This window comes from Sorex fumeus, unplaced genomic scaffold, assembly GCF_029834395.1.
Source record: "Sorex fumeus unplaced genomic scaffold, SorFum_2.1 ptg000014l, whole genome shotgun sequence".
Lineage (NCBI taxonomy): Eukaryota > Metazoa > Chordata > Mammalia > Eulipotyphla > Soricidae > Sorex > Sorex fumeus.
The window spans coordinates 30,939,223-30,960,961 of record NW_026606071.1 but is presented as its reverse complement, the minus strand read 5'-3'; the positions used below and the strand labels follow the sequence as shown (position 1 = coordinate 30,960,961).

Genomic DNA, 21,739 nt, shown 5'->3' with positions numbered 1-21,739 from the left:
TATGAATACATGGAAGAGTATGCAAGCAAGGTTGATAAAAACAGCTATTATAAATACATTTTCATGTGTTAAAATGCAAAAGAAAACATCAACATAAGTATGACACTTGAAGAGAAATGTTAACATTTAGTGCCTTATATTAGAAGAGAAAAAAATTCTCAAACCAATTAAGCTTTATTTATAAAAAAAATCATAAAAAAAATAAAATATAGTTTGTGAGCTATGAAAATAATAGTGGTAGAGGTAGATGTTGATGAAAGAGTAAACAAAAGTAAGAGAAAAATCAATGAAATTAAAGGTAATTCTGTGAAAATATCAACAAATTGGATAAATCTCTGTCAAAGATTACTCAAGTTTCTGCCATTATACATGAAAATAGGACATTCTGTATCCTTGGGAATAGTAACAGAGAAATAAATAAGTTTGTGTTAGTAAGTTCAAGAACATGAAGTAAATTCCTTGAAACAGAACAAGTACTGAAGTTCACTCAAGAATACTAGGTAAGCTTATTTTATTCCAAGAACAGAAATTACAGTTAAAAACCTTCCTACAAGAGCATTCCAGATGACTTCACTTATAAATTCTGTTTAACATTTAAGAATTAAAGAATCTAGGGAGTAAATTCTTCCAGAGAGAAGAAGGAGTAGAAATATGTCTAAGTAAATTTTAAGAGTTCATATTATCCTAAACAAACCCAAAATACTACAATAAAACTATATAATTACATCCTTCACAGACATAGATGCAAAAGTCCTTAAGTCATCCTTAAAGTATTAATGTGTAAGAAACTTCCAGAAGAAATTGAAAATGTCCAGAATTGAGAGATACAAGGTGAACATGGTTTAAAATATGAATTTTTATTCAAATGTTAGGTCTAAAATTGATACCATACCTAAAATGCAAGTCTAGTCAAAATCCTATTTTTTATAGACATTGACAGAATGATTTGAAAATATTTAAAAATACAAAAGATGTTAAAATAATTTTAAAAAAACATTGGGATAACTTATAGACTCATACTACTGATCTGAAAAGTAACCCTACCATCAATACAGCTATACTTTTTTAGGGATTGAAAACAAAATTGACAGAATGCAATAGAGATTTCAGAAATAGACCCACAAACATATATCAGTTGATTTTCAGCAAAAGTATTATGATAATTTAAGGATGAAAGAATAATATTTTCTACAATTATCCTAGAAGAATCAGATGGCATAGGATTTAATTTATACCATATATAAAATTAAATTGAAATGAATCACAAGCTTTACTATAAGAGCTAAAAATACAACTTCTAGATGAAGAAAAGAAGAAAAGTGTCGGTATAGTTGGTTAATCCAAGATCTCCACATCTCCTGCATGCAGCTCAGTGGTAGAGCTTATATCTCAATGCCTAAAACTCCATCAAATTCAATCTCAGGCACCACACAAGATCTCTTAAACAGAAAATGTACACACGTACACACCAAAGCACAAAATAGAATATTGATAGATTGTACTTCATCAAAACTAAACTTTGATCTTAAATCACACTCAATGATAAAAATCTTGAAAAGACATGTCATGAACTCAAAGCAGTATATTTATTTATTGAAAAACCTAACTAAGGATATGTAAATAACCCTTGTAACTCAATAAACACAGTAAAAACATAGGTGAAAGAATTTGGGATTGGAGATATAGCTCAACAGACTGAGCTCATCATGCTTGACATGCAGGAGACCCAAGTTCAATTCCTGATACCATCTTGTCCCAAAGAATCACCAAGAGTAACCTTAAGCACTAAGCCTGGACTAAGCCCTGTGCACCAATGGTATTACCCCTCCAGAAACAAAGTGAAGAATGAAAGGCATACTTTCACTTGATCACTTGACATCCCGTTACTCATCGATTTGCTCGAATGGGCGCCAGTAACATCTCCGTTCATCCCTATTGTGTGCTAGTGTTGCCCAATGGCATCTGCTCGCTCCAGGAACACTAAGAGCCTCAAAACAATCCTTCGGGGTCTTGATGAAGAAGTCAGACCATCTCGTAGGTGGGCAGCCACACGATCTTTTGACATTCTGTGGAATCCAGTCGGTAATGGCTCTAGTCCAGCAGTCATCTCCAAATCACATACTTTGCCAAATAATACTTTAAATAAAATCTAGGCATGTGAAAAGTTTTATCTCATTAGACATGGGGTCACACAAAAACATCTAGACATATCACGACATACTTGCTAGTATGGGTAAAATTTTTAAAAAAACTCTGTTGTCATGAATTTAGAGCAAATATTAAGTAATACATTGTTAGTAGAAATTAACAGTGATGACTTTTTTTTTAAAACAATAAGGCAGTTCTTACAAAGTTAACCCCATAAATACTTAATTGTATGACCCGGCAATTCCTCTTATAGATACTTACCCAAGAAAAATGAAGACATCTATACAGTGACTTGTCTGCATATGTTTGTATATTTATTTCTAGTCACCATAAATTAAAAGCAACTTAACTAATGGATAATAGTGGATAAATAGATGAACTGCAATATAGTCATACAATGAAATACTGTTCAACAATAAAACATTATAAGCCACCAACATATGCAATAGCATATCTGAACCTCAAAACCATGTTCTAAGTTTTAAAATAAAAACTGATACAAAAAGCAACCTACTGCCTTATTCTACTTAGAGGAGATATGAAAAAAGGTAAACTGTAGTAGCAGAAAAAAGCACATTAGTAGTTGCTATGGGTTGAGTCTAAGGAAGGAATTTAGAGAACATAAGGAACTAGAAGGTATATTTTTGGGTAATGGACATGTTCTATATCTTAATTATATGACTTTGTATACTTCCAGACTTCTTAATTTTCACCATCCCTCAATAAGGCTGATGTCAAAAAATAATAATCTGCATGTATTATAATTCATAGGCAACAGATATTTTGAGGAAAAATGGTTGACGAGAAGTGGCAATATAAAACAGTTCCATGAATGAGACAAGTCTTTAACAAATCAAGAAATTTATGACTTTAAAACTAAAATTACTGTTTCCATTGCCCTGTCTTTGTTGAGTTCTTACAGTTTGAATAGCTTTGTTCTGTATATTCTAACAACATATTTCATTTGGCACTTAATGTGAAAGTTGGAAAGATAGATTCCCTCAATCAACATCCTGACATACCATTTATCTTTTGCTATTGGAGATGATTAATTTCCATGGCGTTTTTTTCCTAATGTGAAATAACACCTTATAACCTTTTAAACAAAGATAGCAACAGTACAACTTGCAATCTAAAAATAAAAAGTCTGCTAATGTAACTTTTAAATTTTAGAAATCAGACCTGTGTGGTAAGGTGAAAATAGAATCCATTCAAAGTTTAGCTGAAATTGTATCTGATCAACAAATACCTATAGTAAAATAAATTGTTTTTGTCTTATAACTAAAGCAATAGATGTGTTTTGTCTTGGAGATTTTCAATTATAAACCCCCCCACAAATTTTTATAAAGCAAAGTTAATTTTTAGTTTTGATAAGGTAAAAGGTAAAGGCCCTCCCGTTGTTCATCGATTTGCTCGAGCGGGCCCAGTAACGTCTCCATTGGAGACTTTGTTGTTACTGTGTCTGGCATATCGAATACGTCACGGGGAGCTTGCCAGGCTCTGCCGTGCAGGCGAGATACTCTCGCTAGCTTGCCAGGCTCTCCAGAGGGGCAGAGGAATCGAACTCGGGTCGTCCATGTTGGCTGCGTGCAAGGCAAACGCCCTACCAACTGTGCTATCGCTCCAGCCCATCAGCCCATCGAGCAAATAGTTTTCATAATATATATTATTTTGTTTAAAAAGTATTTTAACCTTAAAAGAGAAACTTTAATGTTATTTAAGACAATATGATTATACAGGATTATCTACAGAATAATTGTTTTTCAAATTCACAGTGTAGGCAGTGATTTGGGAAGCTGGTTGAAATCCTGGGTGCCCAAGAATTGGTGCATCTTGCAATTGTCCCAGTTTTAATATGGACAGAGTACAGTTCACACTGAGAGCTATTTCAAGTGGTTAAACCAAAATATGTTTGATTATAAGTATCATTATATTCATGATAATGGACATAAGCAGAAAAAGAAAGATAAGGAATTTTCCATTTCCATAAATTCCATTGTCTTACAAACGTGGAATTACATAAATTCTTGTACTTCAACTATCCGAACCTCTCATGCTCCTGTTTATTAAAATCTAAAATGACAGTACATCCTCTCAAAACCATTTCTGCTTAAACATAGTGAAATTTAAAACTACCTCTGTCTCTGCTCTTTAAAACTTCACTGAAGTCACAGTAGACATTTATAGATGTATACACCCAGGACATCACTGGGAAAGGGTAGAATAGCAGACAAGAGAAAGATGGAAAACAGATAGAGGGCAGGGTGGTAACAGACTAAAACCAAGGACTATAACCTTTGGACACAATAAAGGGGAAAAAAGGACAAGCACCAAGCTAATTGGTACCAGGGTTCTGAAAAGCCTCTGGATTTAGAGGAAACAGTACTGTTGGGAGCAGGGATGAAGCTCTGCACTGAATACAAATTAATTACAAAATCTGCATACGAAATGAGACCACAATGCCATTTTCCCACTAGAACCAACCAACTAATCTTCCCATAGAGGAGAATAAATTAGTTCTTGGGGAAATTGAATTGGTTGGGGGGAGTGTGCAGGGGGAGTCTAGCTTAGGGTCTCTAAGAAAAATAGAGGTATATGAAAACAAAGAAAGTGGGAAAGATTATGTAAATGTCTGGATTGAACATTTATATGGCTGGCTGATCCCTTGTTTTACTTCCCAAATACTAATAACCAGTTTCATATTCCCCATGGGACTGAAAATTGGAGACATCATCTCTAAGGGAATTCAGAGGTCCCAAAGAAAAGATATGTATACTAATAATTGGGTATGTGCAATCAAAGATTGGCTCATTACCTGGTCAGTGGTTCATCAGTGGTTAGGAAGCCTCACCTATGTTTTCCCAATCACCAGTCAGGATTTTTAATGCCTCACTGGTAAATATGAAGAAATATGCAGGCATCAGACTTCTAAGGAAGTCTTCCAACACAGAGGCCAATATAAAAAAAAAAATAATTCTGAGATATAGTACTAGGGTTAAAATGCCTGCCTTGCATCTGGCTGGGCCTATTTAGACCCCTGGTACCTCATCACATGGTCCCAGGGATTTGCCTTGTATAACTCCTGAGTTCCAGCAGGGTGACCTGGGTAATCTCTTGTATCACAGGGCCCACACATTAAACTTCTGATGGTCTAGGGATCACTGGAAATGGCCTCCAGAACTAAGAGCACTATTTGGGAGGAGCCCCCCACCCCCAAAATTAAGGAAAAGGGTAGAGAGAAAACAGATATTTTGGAGATAGTTTTTAAAACCTTTGTAAAAGTGAACTACAACCAGACCTTTTTTTTTTTTAAATTTTGAAGACACTTGCCTATTGATTTTTCATTTTTATTTTAATAACATTGGTTTACAAAGCTATAACTTTAGGGATATAATTTCACATCAAAGAATAAGTATTTTCTTAAAATTTATACTCATTTTACCAATTTAAATATTTTTTTAGTTATAGGCAAGAATGCAGAGAATTAAAATGTATGAGAAAAAAGTTTAAAAGGTTGGAAGTACAACGAGGTAGAATTTCACATAATTCTGTCAATTCAGAGGGTAGAAGCACAGTTCAATAAGTTCAGTGGAATCCTTGCATAAAAATGAGATGAATTTGGGGCGGCCAGATTTTCTTGGATGTTGATTGAGCCAAAGATCAAGGGATGACATTGTTAGAAGAGGAACCATTGGTTATTGAAGAGAGAAGTGAGTAGTCAGTAGGTAGAACACCTATTTGAAGTTCATACGTCAGCCAAATCTACTGATGATAAATACTTGAACTAGTGGACCAATTGTAGATATGAAAAGGAAAAATAATATATAGAATTTAGCAGTTATTTTAATGAGGGAAAGATGCAGGGGCCAACAAAAAAGCTGCTTTATAACTCTAGTGCAAAAGAACAGTGAAGTTTTGAGGAAGATGATTTCAAACATGTTGAATTCAAATTTAACAAGCATTTAAAATATGAATTTGAGGTGTAATTACTCAGCAGAATCATACTGAGTATCTGTATTTAATAAATCCCATAAGAACTGTCAACTCAAAATTAAATAAAAACTGGGTTTCTGTAGTGAGAAGAAAACTCATCGTTTGAATGGAGAGAAATACATAGAATGTGATGAATAAATGCAGTCCTATTCTCAAAAGTAATGTAGTGAAATGATGGGCTGTTGCTGCATTACTTGTCCTTGGATACACCAAGATTCTTTTAAAAAGATGTCATTGAATAGGAATTTTCAAATACGAGCTGTTATTCCAGGCACAATTTGAACATTTTCTAGATAGGAGGGCTTAACGACGATGCAGATAGAGATTTGAGTAACTGGAAGTTCACTTCTACTCAAATTTCTGTTGAATTTAATGAGAACAAAGTTGGATTAAGAAAAAAAGAGTAACAGATTTTAAAATGAGAGAAGGTGAAATAAAGCTGATATGTTAAACTTAAAATCGGGATAGTAAAAATGAGTTTTGAAAGAAGTAAAATGAAAGCTGTCTTTTCCTACTTAACTGAAGTTTTAAAAATTGGGAGAAAGTATAGGATATATTCACAGTATAACATTGCTATCATAGAACAGATTGCGACAGGTCTAAGAAAGGCAAAGACAGGGAATGGACAATTATTTTATGGTGGTAAACTAACTAAAATCTCTGCACTTGTCAGCTGTTAATTGACTAAAGTCTTGTTCATTGCAACGTTATTTAAAGAAACAGCACTAACAAATGCAAAATTGAGCAATGATGAAAACAAACAAAGGCTTGTATAACATAGCTTCATGCCTTGAAAGCAATTACATTTATATATTTATATTATTTAGGCTAAAGATTTTAAATGAAAAGCCTTTTCCATACTTTTTAGGGGTGTGGAGGGGGGTGTGAGGTGGGCCATATTTAGCAGTTCTTTGTGGTCCTGACTCGGCTCAGGGGTCACTCCATGAGCAGTGCTGGAGATTGAACCCTGGTTAGCCACATGCAAAGCAAGCCCCTTAATCCCTATACACCCCCTGCCAGCGCTATTTTTTGTTTTTAATGCTCTCACAGTGATATCAATTCTTCACAGAATGCACAGCTACCTGGTTGCTACTTCCCAGAAATTCTTCCTTCTAAAAAATGCTTCTTTGCCTAATATTTTTAGAGATGACTAATTCTGCCACAGAGAGCAGAGCTTTTGTTTTTGAAAATGCTTTATTTAAAAATGCGATTATGAAATAACTAGTTTTAGTTTATGTACTAAATTGGGCTGGAGCGATAGCACAGCGGGTAGGGCGTTTGCCTTGCACGCAACTGACCCAGTTCAATTCCTCTGTCCCTCTCAGAGAGCCCAGCAAGCTATCAGTAGTAGCCTGCCCGCAGGGCAGAGCCTGGCAAGCTCCCATGGCATATTCAATATGCCAAAAATAGTAACACCAATTCTCACAATGGAGATGTTACTGGTGTCTGCTTGAGCAAACCAATGAACAATGGGAGGACAGTACTACAGTATACACTTCAAATCAAGTATGACATTTTAAAAACAATAAATAAAAATGATACTTGTGCACAAGTTAGCCTTGCCTTAGGAGAGATTTTTTCTAGTCCCCCTTATGATGTGTCAGGGCATGGAATTATAAAGTGACCAGAATTTGGTGTGCTATCCTTGGCAGCGTGAAAAGGTAGTCTGCATACTATCAGAGTAAAACACAATGATTGGCAGGGACTTGGGTGAGACGCACTGTGCTTCCCTGCCGAAGACTTTCTCACAGACCATCACCTGTCCTGTATGATTTTCCTTTCCATTCAAAACCAAATATCAGAGTGCTCTACGTTATATCCATTGTTAATAGTCCTAAACTAAAACACACCTCTTGCCATAATGGTTTTTCTTTCCTTTTCTTCATAAGCAAATTTTATTCTAATTGAAAAAATCTTCTTTGAGCATCACAGTTTCCTGCCAGGTCTAACTGAGATATAGTTGGCTCTTAGGAAATATGTCTAGCTCTTAGGAAATAATTCATTTCCTGACTATAAACTGTGTTGGAAAATATTACCGTCGTTTTATAACGAAGTACACTTGGGCTTTAGTGGTTATTGTTAATTCTCCTGATTCCCAGCACCTACTTGGTTGATTCTCAGTAATACAAGAACAGTGCTGATAGGAGAGAATGCCCTTCTCTGCTGTGCAAAATTTTGCATGTGTGAACAGCTATTACCGAGGTGGAAAGAAATGAGAAACTCTTTTATCTGAACTTGTTCTCATCTCTCAAATTCTTGTTCCCATCTTCTGGGTACCCATGAATAATTTCTTCTCATTAAACAATGACCGTGTGAGTTGTTGCTCTTTGGTTTTGTTCCGTAAAAATTCCCTGTCCCCGCCTCCCCCACCGCTACCGCCAAAATAAATTTCAAAAATAATTGTCATCCTGTATCTAGGACACTCCTGATTTGTCTTTTAAATGAGTCAAAGCCGAGAGAATTATGTAAGCGTAAATGTTAGTGTGAAAGCTCAAGAACTGGTCATCTAACACTCCATCTCATCTCCAGCCAGAGCATGAATACGATTGAGTCTTTCCCCTGTTGCCCTAGGTACGATCTGCTGTCTTATTCTTTCTGTCTGGTTAAAAAAAAATTTTAAAAATCCGTTATCTTTTTCTTGCCTCAATGTGAGTGTGGAAACAAAAAAGAAGTTTAAGTGTAAGTGCTTTTCCCCAGACCGCCAAAAAGATAGCTGTGAATTTTGCGCTGGAGGAGAGACTGACAGCACACTAATCTTAGCTCTCTTCGCAGTGGGTAAACCTCACAAGTGCAACTACTGTGGACGAAGCTACAAGCAGCGCAGTTCATTGGAGGAGCACAAGGAACGCTGCCACAACTATCTCCAGAATGTCAGCATGGAGGCTGCGGGGCAAGTCATGAGTCACCATGGTGGGTAACAAGGCATTCACAAGATCCATTTCCACCCCCTGCTGCCTGGCCCTCTCTCTCCGCTTAAGTTCTGTCCACCCTTCAGTTTGAAGATCACATCTTTTGTTTGCAATAATTTTCCATCGTATTAACTTTCTGAGGGACTATCTTCTTAAACATATGTAATGAGTAGAACTTCGCAATATTTTACAAAAGAGTGCTGGAATTTTCATCATAGGCCACCAAGTTTTCTGTTTTGTGTTTGAATTAACATACGAATAGGAACCAACCTTGAAAGTGCCAAAGGGACTATTGGCTCTTTTTTCACTTGCTGCATCAGAGAAATCTTCTTACATAAATCTATAGTTTTAAAAGAATTAACTATCTATCATTGTATCTATCTACATCTTCTTATGCAAGCAATTATGATATAAGTGGAAATTTTTCCAGTCAGTTTTGTAGTTGGACACAGCCTAGGCAAGGCAGCCAACAAAACCAAAATTAGACACCACTTTCATCCACCAAAAGAAAAAAAAGGCCCTCAAGTAAAACATTCTGATATCATAAGATACAGGAGCAGAAAGGTAGTCACTAAGGCTGATCAATTAATAATTCTCTATTACTAAAAATTGTTAGTAAATCAGTTTTAATGAAAGAAGCTTATAAATTTCAGTTCTGTAGATTTGTAACGCCGGACTTTTCCTACTTACTGTATTTTGATTTATTTTATTAAACATTATGTACATAATGAAAAATATGTACGTAATGAAAAATTTTACTACTGCACTTATGTGTTTTACTTAAAATCAGTTGATCAATATTAAATGGTATAGTTGTATACTATAGTCACCTCCAAAGTAAAGATGTGCACTTAGTGATTCAAGGATTATTTGTTCTCTTTTTAAAATAAATAATGTACATTATTTTAAAACTAGTGATAATTGTTACTTATGAATGCTTTTTTTTCAGATAGTCCAGGACTCTCTTTATTTTTAAACAAACACTTCTCATGCCATGAATTCATAGGGAATGGGCTCCAGCAGCTCAGGCTCCTTTCCCTTGGTTCCTACAAAGTGTGCTTCTCTGGGTGGAGCAGACTGGCACTTCAGTTCAACCCAAGTTCCTTTCTTTTTGACTTCCTTCTTTTTTTGATCATTATCCTTCACCCATTTCAGGAAGCTGTCGCGACTTTTAGAGTGCTTAATATGCTCAATGTGGACGTGAATTCTCTTGGCAAGAATCTTGCCCTTGACTTGTTTGTTAACAACAATGCCAACGGCATGCTGGGTAACAGTGTAGACTCTTCCAGTTTTGCCATGATAACATTTGTGGGGCATTCCTTTTTGGACAATGCCCATTCCCTTTATGTCTGCGATATCACTTTTCTTGTATATACGCATATATGTGGCCAAAGGAACAACTCCATGTTTTCTGAAAGGTCAGGAGAACATATTGCGGGTGCCCTTCCATTTTCCCTTTGTGTTGGTCATTTTGGCAATTTACTGGGCCCTGGCGGTACCGGCCGAAAGTCATCAATGCTTTTAATTTAAAAAATTATTTTGTTATCCTGAATAATTAAAGCATTTTAAAAAATTGAAGCTAGTTTAAACAAACTAAAGAAGCAAATGTAAGTCCCTTAATCATTGAGTTCATTTATTTTTATATCCATACTGACATCTTTTTAAAACTTGTCTGTGTTTAAGTCTCAGACAATTTGATATGGCACGCTTCCATTCCCTGGATTTATGAGGGTAGCATAAGACCCAGATCACAGAGGTCGACTGACTGTTGTGTCTGAGTATGTCACTTGATGAGAGAGTTAAATGTGATAGGATGTGTACAGAGTATTTTTCACATTACATTTAAGGTTATTAAGCATTATGAAATTGTGAAGGTTTCAATCTCTATAAATTTATATTAGTTACAAGCATTAACTTGAGTTTTTCTAGTGGTTCCATTTGAGGTTCCATTTGCCTACCCCGGATTCTGTTTCTGTTTAAGTTGTGGTTTTAGAGGTGCTTTGAAATTAAGGAGCTGTTGAAAATTTGGGGGTATTCCAAAGCTTTCCAAAGACAAATTCTTGGGGAATTGGGCCTCCATCACTGGACCTCTCCCAGAGATTCTATGCCAATGGGGCCAGATGGTTAAGTGACATGGCCTGAGAGTGCAGTGTCACTACAAGCTGGGTATCTTCAAGGCCACTTTGGTTTTCAGGAACTTCTCAGGCTACACCAAACTGTTCTGGAGTCAGGAGAACATAAAGTTCTGGAGACTTAACTGGTGACAAATTAAGGTGCCTTAACCTCGGATTGTTGTCCCCACCTTCCCAATACATATTATACCATCACGTACTAGATTTGCTTAAAATGTTTTGTTCATTGTAGTTTTGACTTTAAATTGGGCTATTAAATAATTCATTGTCCCATTCGTAGTTGTTTATTAAACATTCTCCTGCATATAGCCCTGAATAAGAAAGTCTTTCCTAAAAGACTGTTGTTATGAGGGAATGAGGATTACATAAATAATTATTTGAACATTTACTTACCTTTCGGAACTTTGACTAGTTATAGATTATGTATTGGAAAATAAGAAGTAAGTAATTGTGGCAGAAAGAAACTTATAAATAAATGGAGATGTAGCATTAAAACCCCTAATTAGACCTCAAAAGGAAAAGACCGTTAGATAGGGTTCTGAGGTTGGTTAAAAAGTAGAGAAGTGGGGAAAGATGTTCTGGTGCTGGGAAAAATAGGACTGAGTGAAACTGTAGGTTTTTTATATAATTTATGTTCCCAAATAGTCTAAATATTTGGTATGATTTCATATAAATTTATACTAATCTAAAACTTAAATACTAAATTTATACTAATATAAATCCTACATTTATACTAATGCAATTTAAGTCTATCACTGTATACTCTTCCTAGATATATAGTGATGATAACTTGAGATTATCCTATTCTCTTTTTCCTCTTGTTAACATGCTTGATGGAGAATTCACTCTCTGAGGTCGGAATTTGTAAATGCCATAAAGTGTGAATAAGATGCTGCTAGAATTTGTCGATAACCTTGTCTCATTTACAAGCAATGTCTCCTTTTAAACGGAGCCCCAGTGAAATTCATATCTATCCCTTTCCCTCTCTTACATGTATCTCTTAGGTAATCTTTTTCTGTTCTTTTCAAGTGGCAGGTGTGGGAATGACTAACATTGTATTTGACATTAGCCACATAAACTTGATTACTCTTCTGTTGTCACATAAGACACAGTTATATTTCATAGCCTCCCTTTCCCAAAGCGTGCTTTTCCCCATGTTAGGTGTCCAGTGAGGAAATATCTGAAGTCAGAGACATCCTTTTCCTTCATTCAGGAAACATTTGTGGGAGGTTGGGGGAAGAAACCTCCCAATAGTGCTCATAGAAACCAGGGACCCTTCCCATATATACTCAGGCCAGTGGGCAAATGTTTTTATTTTCTGGTCCAATGTTTGAGATAGGCAGGCGGGCAGTCGGGGTGAAGGTGAAGGGGAACTGAGGCCGCCTCTGCAGTAATTGGGGCCATCCCCTGGTAATTGGTAAGAAACATTTATGATAACATTGATAGGTACTAATGTCTTATGGAATTTTCCATAAGACATGGATATAAAATAAATGAACACTTTTGCTCTTACATTTGTAGACTAGTAGGTGCTACATAAGGTAATTGAAATTAATCAAGCCTGGCAAGCTACCCATGATGTATTCGATATGCCAAACACAGTAACAACAAAGTCTCCAGTGGAGATGTTACTGGGCCCACTCGAGCAAATCGATGAACAGTGGGAGGACCGTGACCGTGACCAAGTCCTCTAGTGTGTACACACAGTTCTTTACTAGCACAGTTGCAGAACTGACCTCTGTCAGAAGAAGCCAAGGAAAGCTTCAAGCGTATAGTGTTTGAGGACAAGAAGAACTGCCTATATTGGTCAGATTTGAAGTGACCACATTCCAGCGAAATTCCTATATGCTATGCTTGGAATACAGAAGGGCATGAAAAGGGAGTTACAAGAAGCAGTAGAAAATGAAACTGAAATTATAGGTTTTGATGCAAATAGAATGCAGTTCATGCTCATGGGTTTGAATGTTATTAACTTAATCAAAGTTATGTCTTCCAAAGAAGAGAATGACACCTATGTTTAATATTGAATAGACACCTGACTGGGGCATGAGGAATGGAGGGATGAGGGAAAGAAAAGATGAATATGAAAGGTGGTAATAGGACAAGGAAAACAGCATGAAGCACTGAGGACACATTTAAAAGTGAGAGAAATTGTTTGAGGTTCGTGTAAAAACAGTAAATTCATGTAGTTTTGGAATTAAAGATAATTATTTGGGATTTATGGCAGATTATATTATTTGAAAGTTATCTTTATGCCCATTTTTTAAGTATCTTCAGCTTGAAGAAAAATCTTTGAGTATATAATTAGCTTTTCCCCACTTGTCTGAAGACAAAAAATGATAGTATGAATCAAAAGGGTAACCAAGTTTAAAGCAAATATATATAATTTTATGCTTATTATATATTAGATATAATTTTATGATAATAAATAATTGTATGCTTTGAACTATGAGGCAAATGGCATTCTGTATTTTAAGTATGAAGAAATAATTGGGAACCTGTAAACTTTCTAGCAAGTTTCATCAACTTCTTGACTTTGGATGATAGCTTTCCCTTCACTAAGGAATTCAGTAAACATCCGTTGAATATTATATTTGTCTCATACCATAACAGGTATTCGAGACAAAGGCAAATAAAATCCAGTCCCTACCCAGAGATTCTAAGTATTGCAAGGAATTGGCTAATACTACAAGTTTAAGCACATTGAATGATTCATTATGGGGGCACAGATAAATAAGTGATGGGAATTTCATTCTGAAAAAACAGCAGATGCAAGTGAATAAAAGTCTTAAAAGAGCATGGACCTACCAGCAGCTCTGTATAATCAGAATTCGTGAATAAGGGTAAGCAAAACCAGAAGGTAGTAAGGCTGAAGAACTAGATTATTAACAGCTCATGAAGAGCCTCTTGTTTTAAGCAAAGTTTTGCCTCTGAAATCTAGAATGAAGGACCAAGCTGGTGGTAGTGTGATTCGTTATACTCTTAAATAGAAGAGAATTTGGATAGAAAAATAAATATTTGTTTTGAGCACATCTTCATGACTGCAAGAGGCAGTCAAAGGAAACGAGACTATATATAGATACCAAACTAAAAAAAAAATGGATAGGAAATAAGATGCAGGAGTCATGACTGTAGAGTTTATAGGGGTTTTTTGTTAATTGGTTGGGTTTTTTGTCATTTGTATATATTTCATAAGGTTATATGGAAGGAAGGAATACAGAAAGAAGGAAGATTTCAAACAAAGCAAGTATCAACATTGTACAATATAGCCAAGAAACTAAAATAACTACAAAAAATAATAGCTTCTGCCACAAGGAAAGAACTTGACAAAATAAGAAACTATTGTCATTTTCTCTTTTTTCTACCTATTTTGCCCCTTTGGATAACAGAACTTCCATTTTCTCTGAGAGACGCAGCTCCTACTGAATAAAGCCATAGCCAGATTGTCAGTCTAGTCCTATCCATTCACGACAAGAGGAGCAGACCTGTAACCTAATATAAGCCCCTCACACAGTCCTGGAATTAAATTTTAAGTGGATTGTTTGGTAAAAATAGCTATGTTGGGAGCACTCTTAGGTTTCTGTCTTTATGATTTAGCAATGCAGTGAAATGCTGAAGCATTGTGGGTAAATTATACGTTCTACCTGTTTGTAAATTCACATATAAGTTGAAGGGAGATGTTTGATTATGATTACGGCATTTGCTGTGTTGTTGAAGTTGGTTATATTGATATTTCGTATACCAGTTTTGGTATTTAAATGCATTTCTAATCTGAGTATTCCTAATCTAAATATTATACTGTATGATTACTGAATTATGTCAGCTAGAAAACTTGTCTTGTGATTCAGCCAATATATCTGTCCCATAATATTTTGATGCCCATCACTTGATCTATAAAAAAAATTTAATTTATGGAATCGATAAAAAAATGTTTTGGATAATTATCCCACTTACAGGCCTTAAAAATACATCATAGGAGTAGACCAGGTAAGATGCTTGCCTTGAATATGACCAACCAGGGTTCAATCCCCAGCATCCCATATGGGCCCCCAAGCCGATCAGGAATGATCCCTGAGTGCAGAGGCAGGAGTAAACCCTGAGCACTGCCAGATGTGTCCCCAAAACAAACAAACAAGAATCATACATGCTTATCAAATGTCAAAGCTCTAATTATAATTACGTAGTGCAGAAGTGTCTGGGTTCTCTAGCCAGATCTTCTAGGTTCAACTCATACATTCCCTGCTACCTAAAGATAAATCATAACATCTTTATGTTCCCGTGTGTAAAATGGAGATGGTAACTGTTGTTCCTATACATCTGAGGTTGTTGAAATGATTCAATGAATTATTAAATACAAAGTATTAAAGCAATACTAGCACTTAAGTCACATAGTTTAAGTCCGTTGTTGTTGCCGATAGCGTAGAAACAAGATCAATATTCAATGTGTAGAGATGTTGTAAAGTAGAAGTTATATCAGAGCTCCGCTAAAGTCATTGTTTTTAGTTCACATGAGCTTCATTGAACTTAGGACAAATCATCCGTATTGAAGTGGATGTGGTAAAGGACAGTTCCCACACCCAGGTTTCGCTTTGAGTGTATCATGTACAGATATGAAAATTCAAGGTGAGATTTAGAGCAAAACTGCCAAGTTTTCATCTGTTCATTTCAAAACTAATTAGTATATTCATTTGTGGGACAAACCCTATTAAACCATTTTGCTGGGTTTTAGCAAAGTTTACAACACGTAATGTTTTAATTTTCTTTCATTTTGGATTTTGGTTTCATGACATATTTTCAGTTTTAGTCCATTAATGAACTGCTTTTAGTTATAGAATTATTTTAATAACATACTTATGAATTTTCCAAACAAAAGAAGACTTATTATTTTCACAATAATCTAGACTTTGTAACATATTTATTACCGTATTATCCATGCCATTCTAATCCTGCTTTATTTTGATTCTGTGATTATTCTTTCTCTACTTTTTAAGTTATTTTAAAATTCTTGGTGTTGAGGGCTGGATCTATAGCACAGCGGGTAGGGCGTTTGCCTTGCACGTGGCCAACCAGGGTTCAAATCCCAGCCTCCCATATGGTCCCCTGAGCATCGTCAGGAGTAATTCCTGAGTGCATGAGCACACCCCTGTGCATCACCAGGTGTGACGCAAAAATCAAAGTAAATAAATAAATAAATTTAAAAATAAATAAAATTCTTGGTGTTGATAAAGGAGGACATGAGAATCACAGTTTGCCCAAAACTCAATAAACAAGTAAACCATTGTTTATTTCATCTACTACTAGATTAATTATAAAGCTTAGTTTTTATGTAATCAAGTTTAGTGTGATTACACCAGGTTAACCGAAAATTTAGACTGATGGTTAAGTTCCTTTAAACATGTCCAAATTTGGAAGACTACTTCTTTTTTAATTTTTTTCTTTTTGGGTTACACCCGGAAATGCTCAGGGGTTACTCCTCACTCTGCACTCAGGAATTACTCCTGGCGGTGCTTGGTGGACCATATGGGATGCCGGGGATTGAACCCTGGTTGCCCATGTGCAGGGCAAACACCCTACCTGCTGTACAATTGCTCCAGCCTCAAACTAATTCTTTCTGATGTCAGTTTTTTCCCCCAAATCAGCAGCCTGTATTATTAAATAGGTCACATGAGAGATAAGCTAGATTTTTGACCTGTATCTCTTGCATTCTCACTATATTTTAGTATCAAGCCTTATAAATGAGAACTCATTATAATTCATATAGTGGAACAATGCATTACAAGTGAAAAGAAAAGAATGAATATAGCATATGCTGAACAAGTGAAAATTTCTTAAGTTATAAAAGCTTTGGGAGTCCAAACAACTAGTATCAGTGCAATAGGAAAAAACCAAACCATATAAGTACAAGATTCTTATCTTTCCTATGAACAGTTCTTTGGATCAGTTGATTTTATTCTCAGGACTTTAGTTAAATGTCCTTTGACAATATTTTTATTATTTTTATTCAAAAAGAATTGTTAGAGACAGTCCTGCTGGTAAGGTGCTTGTTTTACATGAGGTTGACCAGGTTCAAGCCCCGCACACACATGTGGTCCTCCAAACCCAACCAGGAGCGATTCTCAAGCACAGAGCCAGGAGTAAATGCTGAGCACAGCTGGGTGTGACCCAAAACCCCTTCAACCCCACCAAAAAAAAAAAGAAAAGAAAAGAAAACCCATGTTAAAGGTTTTTTTTGTCTATACATGAAAACCATTATTTAATGTGAATTCCTGAGTTAATTCATATCAGTATATTGTTACATGTTTTAATATATTAAATATATTGACTTACCACAATTTATTCAAATGGGATAAGTAGAGTAGAGAGTAGCAATGGAGAGTTAACATTAAAATTAACTGAAACAGTAGTTTAGTGAGCAGAAATATCATTTTGGAACTTGATTCTTTGAAAGAAATTTTTGGAACTTGATTCTTCTGCTTGAGAGCTCTTTTTAAACTATTATAAATCCAGAACCGTTTATATGTTTAGAATTGGATCTCCTTCTTGAAGACTGCCTGGTGCAGGCACTTAGCTACTACCAATAGACTAACAATTCACTTGGTTTCTCAGATAGAAAATAGATTACAGGAAAAACACATGAATGGAAAAATGACTGGTCAAGTTTATTGTGGTTATTCTGAGTATCTCTTTAAGCTTTCTTTCAAAATAAGGTACCTTAGTTAAATTGTTTTAGAGAAACAAACTCCAAAAGCCTTGAGAATAGTGCAATCCTAAAGTAGTATTGATTTTAATCAATGTTAAAAACACTTTCCGGGGAATAAGATGAGAAACAAGATGAACGTATTTGCCACAAATAGTGGCAACAGTTCATATCATTGATTTTAGAGAACCTTGAATAAGAACAAGTTGTTTGTGTAAAATTTGAGTGTACTTGCATGCTGGAGTTTATTTTTTTCTACTTCTATTCAAGTACAGTAGGAAACATTTGGAAAATATATAGAAGATGGCAAATCCAGCTTTATGCCTTGTAATTGTTGAGGAAATTATCACACTGCATTTTTTTATGATTTTATATAGTACCTCCTCTGGAAGATTGTAAGGAACAAGAGCCTATTATGGACAACAATATTTCTCTGGTGCCTTTTGAGAGACCTGCTGTCATAGAGAAGCTCACAGGGAATATGGGAAAACGTAAAAGCTCCACTCCACAAAAGTTTGTGGGTAAGCATCGCAAATGCTTTTATTTTTTTTTTTTAAAGGTGATCCGAATGGGTTAAAACATATTCCTGTGAATTAAGGATCTATGATGTATTTCTGTTCATGAAGTAAATATCTTTAATCTTTGCTCAGTTCTTTCCTCCGTTATTTCTGCTACTCCATGCATATCGTACTGAACACACAAGCACACACATGCCCTTAGGAATGAATGTAAAGACCTAAGAAAAAATAGTTCTGATAATAGTAAGTTGCTATCAGAAATTATATTGAAAGTGAAATAGCATTTTAAACTAAAATTTCCAGGGGCCTGAGAGATAGTACAGGAGATAGGGCACTCACTACCTTCCACAGGGCTTACCTGGGTTTGATCCCCAGCATCAAATATTGTCCCCTGAACCCAGCCAGGAGTCATCCCTGAGAACAGAGCCAGTTTTTAGCTTTAAAATGTCATTTGTGGCCCCAAACACAGTAAATAAATAAATTTTCCATTTATATCAAATAATAAAAGGACAGCTAGATAGTACAGAGGTTAGGCACTTGCTTTGCATATGGCAACTGTATCTTTAATTTCTGGCACAGATAAGGTCCTGTGCACCAAAAATTCTCCCTGAGCACAGAGCCAGGAGTAAGTCCTGAACATTACCAGGTGTGGCACAAAAAAAAAAAACAAAAAATAGTAATAATATTAAAGAGAAACTATGTAGCCTGTTGGTTAATTTAATGCTCTGTTTTTAGTTTCATATTAGTTCCAGGTCATAAAACTGTTTTCTTTACATTATATTGTCTTACTGTTTGATCTAGAATGAAGAGAATATTTTTGAAACTATATATCAGAAAAATAATGCCACAACAATGAGTTTTCATATTTGTATCTATAGTTCATATTTTGAACCTTGTATCATTAATTCTATTATTTTCAACTGGGAAGACTAAAAAATGATATGTGTATATTTTTTACATTAAATTTCAAGTCCTTAGATATTCTTTGATATGCTCAATGTATCAATCCAGGCATCATTTGATAAACTGTAAGCTACATTTTGTCTCTTTACGAGTACATAAGCATGCTTTTTAAAAGAACATGTGAAAATTAGAGGTTGCATATACAGATTAAGTTAAATTAAATATGCAGTATATCAAGTCGTACTAGACTTTGCAAGGTTAAAATGTAGAAGAAGCAAAAAATTCAAACAGATTCTCACAATTTAGTGTTAAAGAGCATTGTGTAACTTCCTAACATAGGTTGAGTGGTGTTTGGTAGAAAAATTTCTTCATTTTAGGGAGATAAAGTTAGTGAAATTCTTTTACTCCAGAAAACACTAAGAGACTTATCTTCACTTTAGGTAAAAAAAAAAAAAGGATTGACAAATTACTGAACTATAACTTAAAAATAGTATGGAGAAATTTATTGACAGTTCTTATTGAAAGAATGCAAAGTTTAACTTTGATGAGTTTATACTAGAATACCATAAAGCTCCCTGACAGTACTCTCAAATGCCTGTCTTGAATCCTAGGCAACTTTTATTTTTTGTATCTTTCTTTCCATAAGTAACTTTTTAAAATGAAAGTACAACTGTTTGTAAAACCTAAGTTTATATATATTAAGAAAATGCCTTTGTATTGAAGGCTCTAGGAAAATGTGTAATTCGTTATTTTTTTTTAGATTTTGTTCTGCTTTTGATTTTCTAGTTTTTCTATAAAAATTATGTTACTCTCAATTTGATCTGATTTCATTCCCTAGAAACTACAGAAATCTCTGAAGTGTCTTCTGTTTCTATATTAATGGCATAAGACTTTTTTTAAGAATTTTTTCTTTCTTTATTTGGATTCTGTCCTCGTCATAATATTTAACCGTCACTGCAATAATTGCTTCTGTGATACCTCTTGAAACAAAGTGGTATCATCCACATGTAGAGAACTCATTTCAAGTTTGTTTCTTAGCTAAATAGTGTTTTTTGACTTTACATTTCCTCCAAGTCAGTGATCTCTGATCTTCCTGCATATGTATTTTTGTGCTTCTATTTTTTATTATCCAGATTAGACTATGGTTTATCACTTTTACCACTCTCATGCCATTTTCCATAACTCCTGTGCCTTGCTATCTTTCTATCATTTTTCCTGGTGAAAACAGTAAACTAGATGACTCAACTTATCTTTTGCAAATCCATATTACTGCTGCTATAATTTGGAAGAAAATCCTAAAACTTTTTAAATTGGTATCACTCTGTAAAAAAAATAAAAGAACTCTGATATTAATTGTCCATATGTTTAGAGGCCCTCTTTTAAATCATTGCTGATTAACCTCTCTTAAGCACCATCATGACCTTTTCAACCTTTGTTCACTATAGCAAACATGCTATTTTATCCCTTGATTATATTATATGGAGATTTAGAGAAGAGAGAAGGGCAGTATAAGTGATTTCAATACAATATTTTTAGTTTGGTGGGTTATGGGCATACACAAAATTTCACTCCTCTTTTTCTGCTTTTTTCAGTCAGAAAGAAAATACCTTTCTAATTAAGGTTAATTTCTCTGAAGTACTCCTCTTCCTAAGCCTCAATTATGTTACATTTTTATTTTCCAGTTTCTGATTTTTTTTTTTACGTCTCCCACTATTGACTTTTTTTTTACAACTCCCAGTATTGGCACTTTTCTTTCAGTGTTTAATGTAATAAACATTTATCATCATTTCAATATATTCTCTTGTCTCTCTACTTTCACCTACTACTTACATTCTCCTCTTCAAAGATGCTATTATTAAAGAGTTCTGTATGATTACTTTCCCGAATTTTTATGAACTCATCTCTCAGTTCATGGACTCTGGCTTTCTTCCCTGGAATTCACTGGAATTGCACTCAATAAAATCACCGGTTTCCATAATATCAAACTCAGGGGCCCCTTTTTAGACTATCTGTCACAATTAGCAGAGAGCATTTGCCATCGGTGAATAGTTGATTTCTTCTGAAATGTGATTTTTCTGGTCACCGTGGCATTTCTTCACTCTTTGTTTATTTGTTGTTGGCGATGGTGTTTTTCAGCTTCTCTACGCTTTCTCGAGTCGTAAAGACTTTACCCTTAACAGCTGGGCAAATGGAACAAAAAATCACAATCGGTGTCTTGACTCATAGGCTTAGATATTTTAGCACTGCATATCAAGCTGCAAAATTGTTCTGTTCTGCCCTCCTAACGTGGAAAACTGAGTTTAAATAAACTGGTTCCTCAAAGTAGTGCACCAGACCCAGCAGCACTGTCATAGCCATAACGAACCCTGCTCTACAGCCCCACCCCGCTCTCATCCCCTCGTCTAGTGTTGTAGCACTGTAGCACTGTCCTCCCTTTGT

The 21,739-nt window shown here is 35.2% G+C and overlaps 1 protein-coding gene and 1 pseudogene across 1 annotated transcript in view; one reads left to right on the top strand and one right to left on the bottom strand.

Moving 5' to 3' along the window:
* IKZF2 (IKAROS family zinc finger 2) overlaps positions 1-21,739 on the top strand; it is a 158,182-nt gene that overhangs the window by 130,380 nt on the left and 6,063 nt on the right. Inside the window, exons 7-8 of the mRNA XM_056111863.1 lie at positions 8,914-9,051; positions 18,257-18,400. Coding sequence (XP_055967838.1) covers positions 8,914-9,051; positions 18,257-18,400 — 282 coding nt within the window. The remainder of the gene's footprint in view (positions 1-8,913; positions 9,052-18,256; positions 18,401-21,739) is intronic.
* LOC130021083 (60S ribosomal protein L21-like) lies at positions 10,038-10,520 on the bottom strand (annotated as a pseudogene).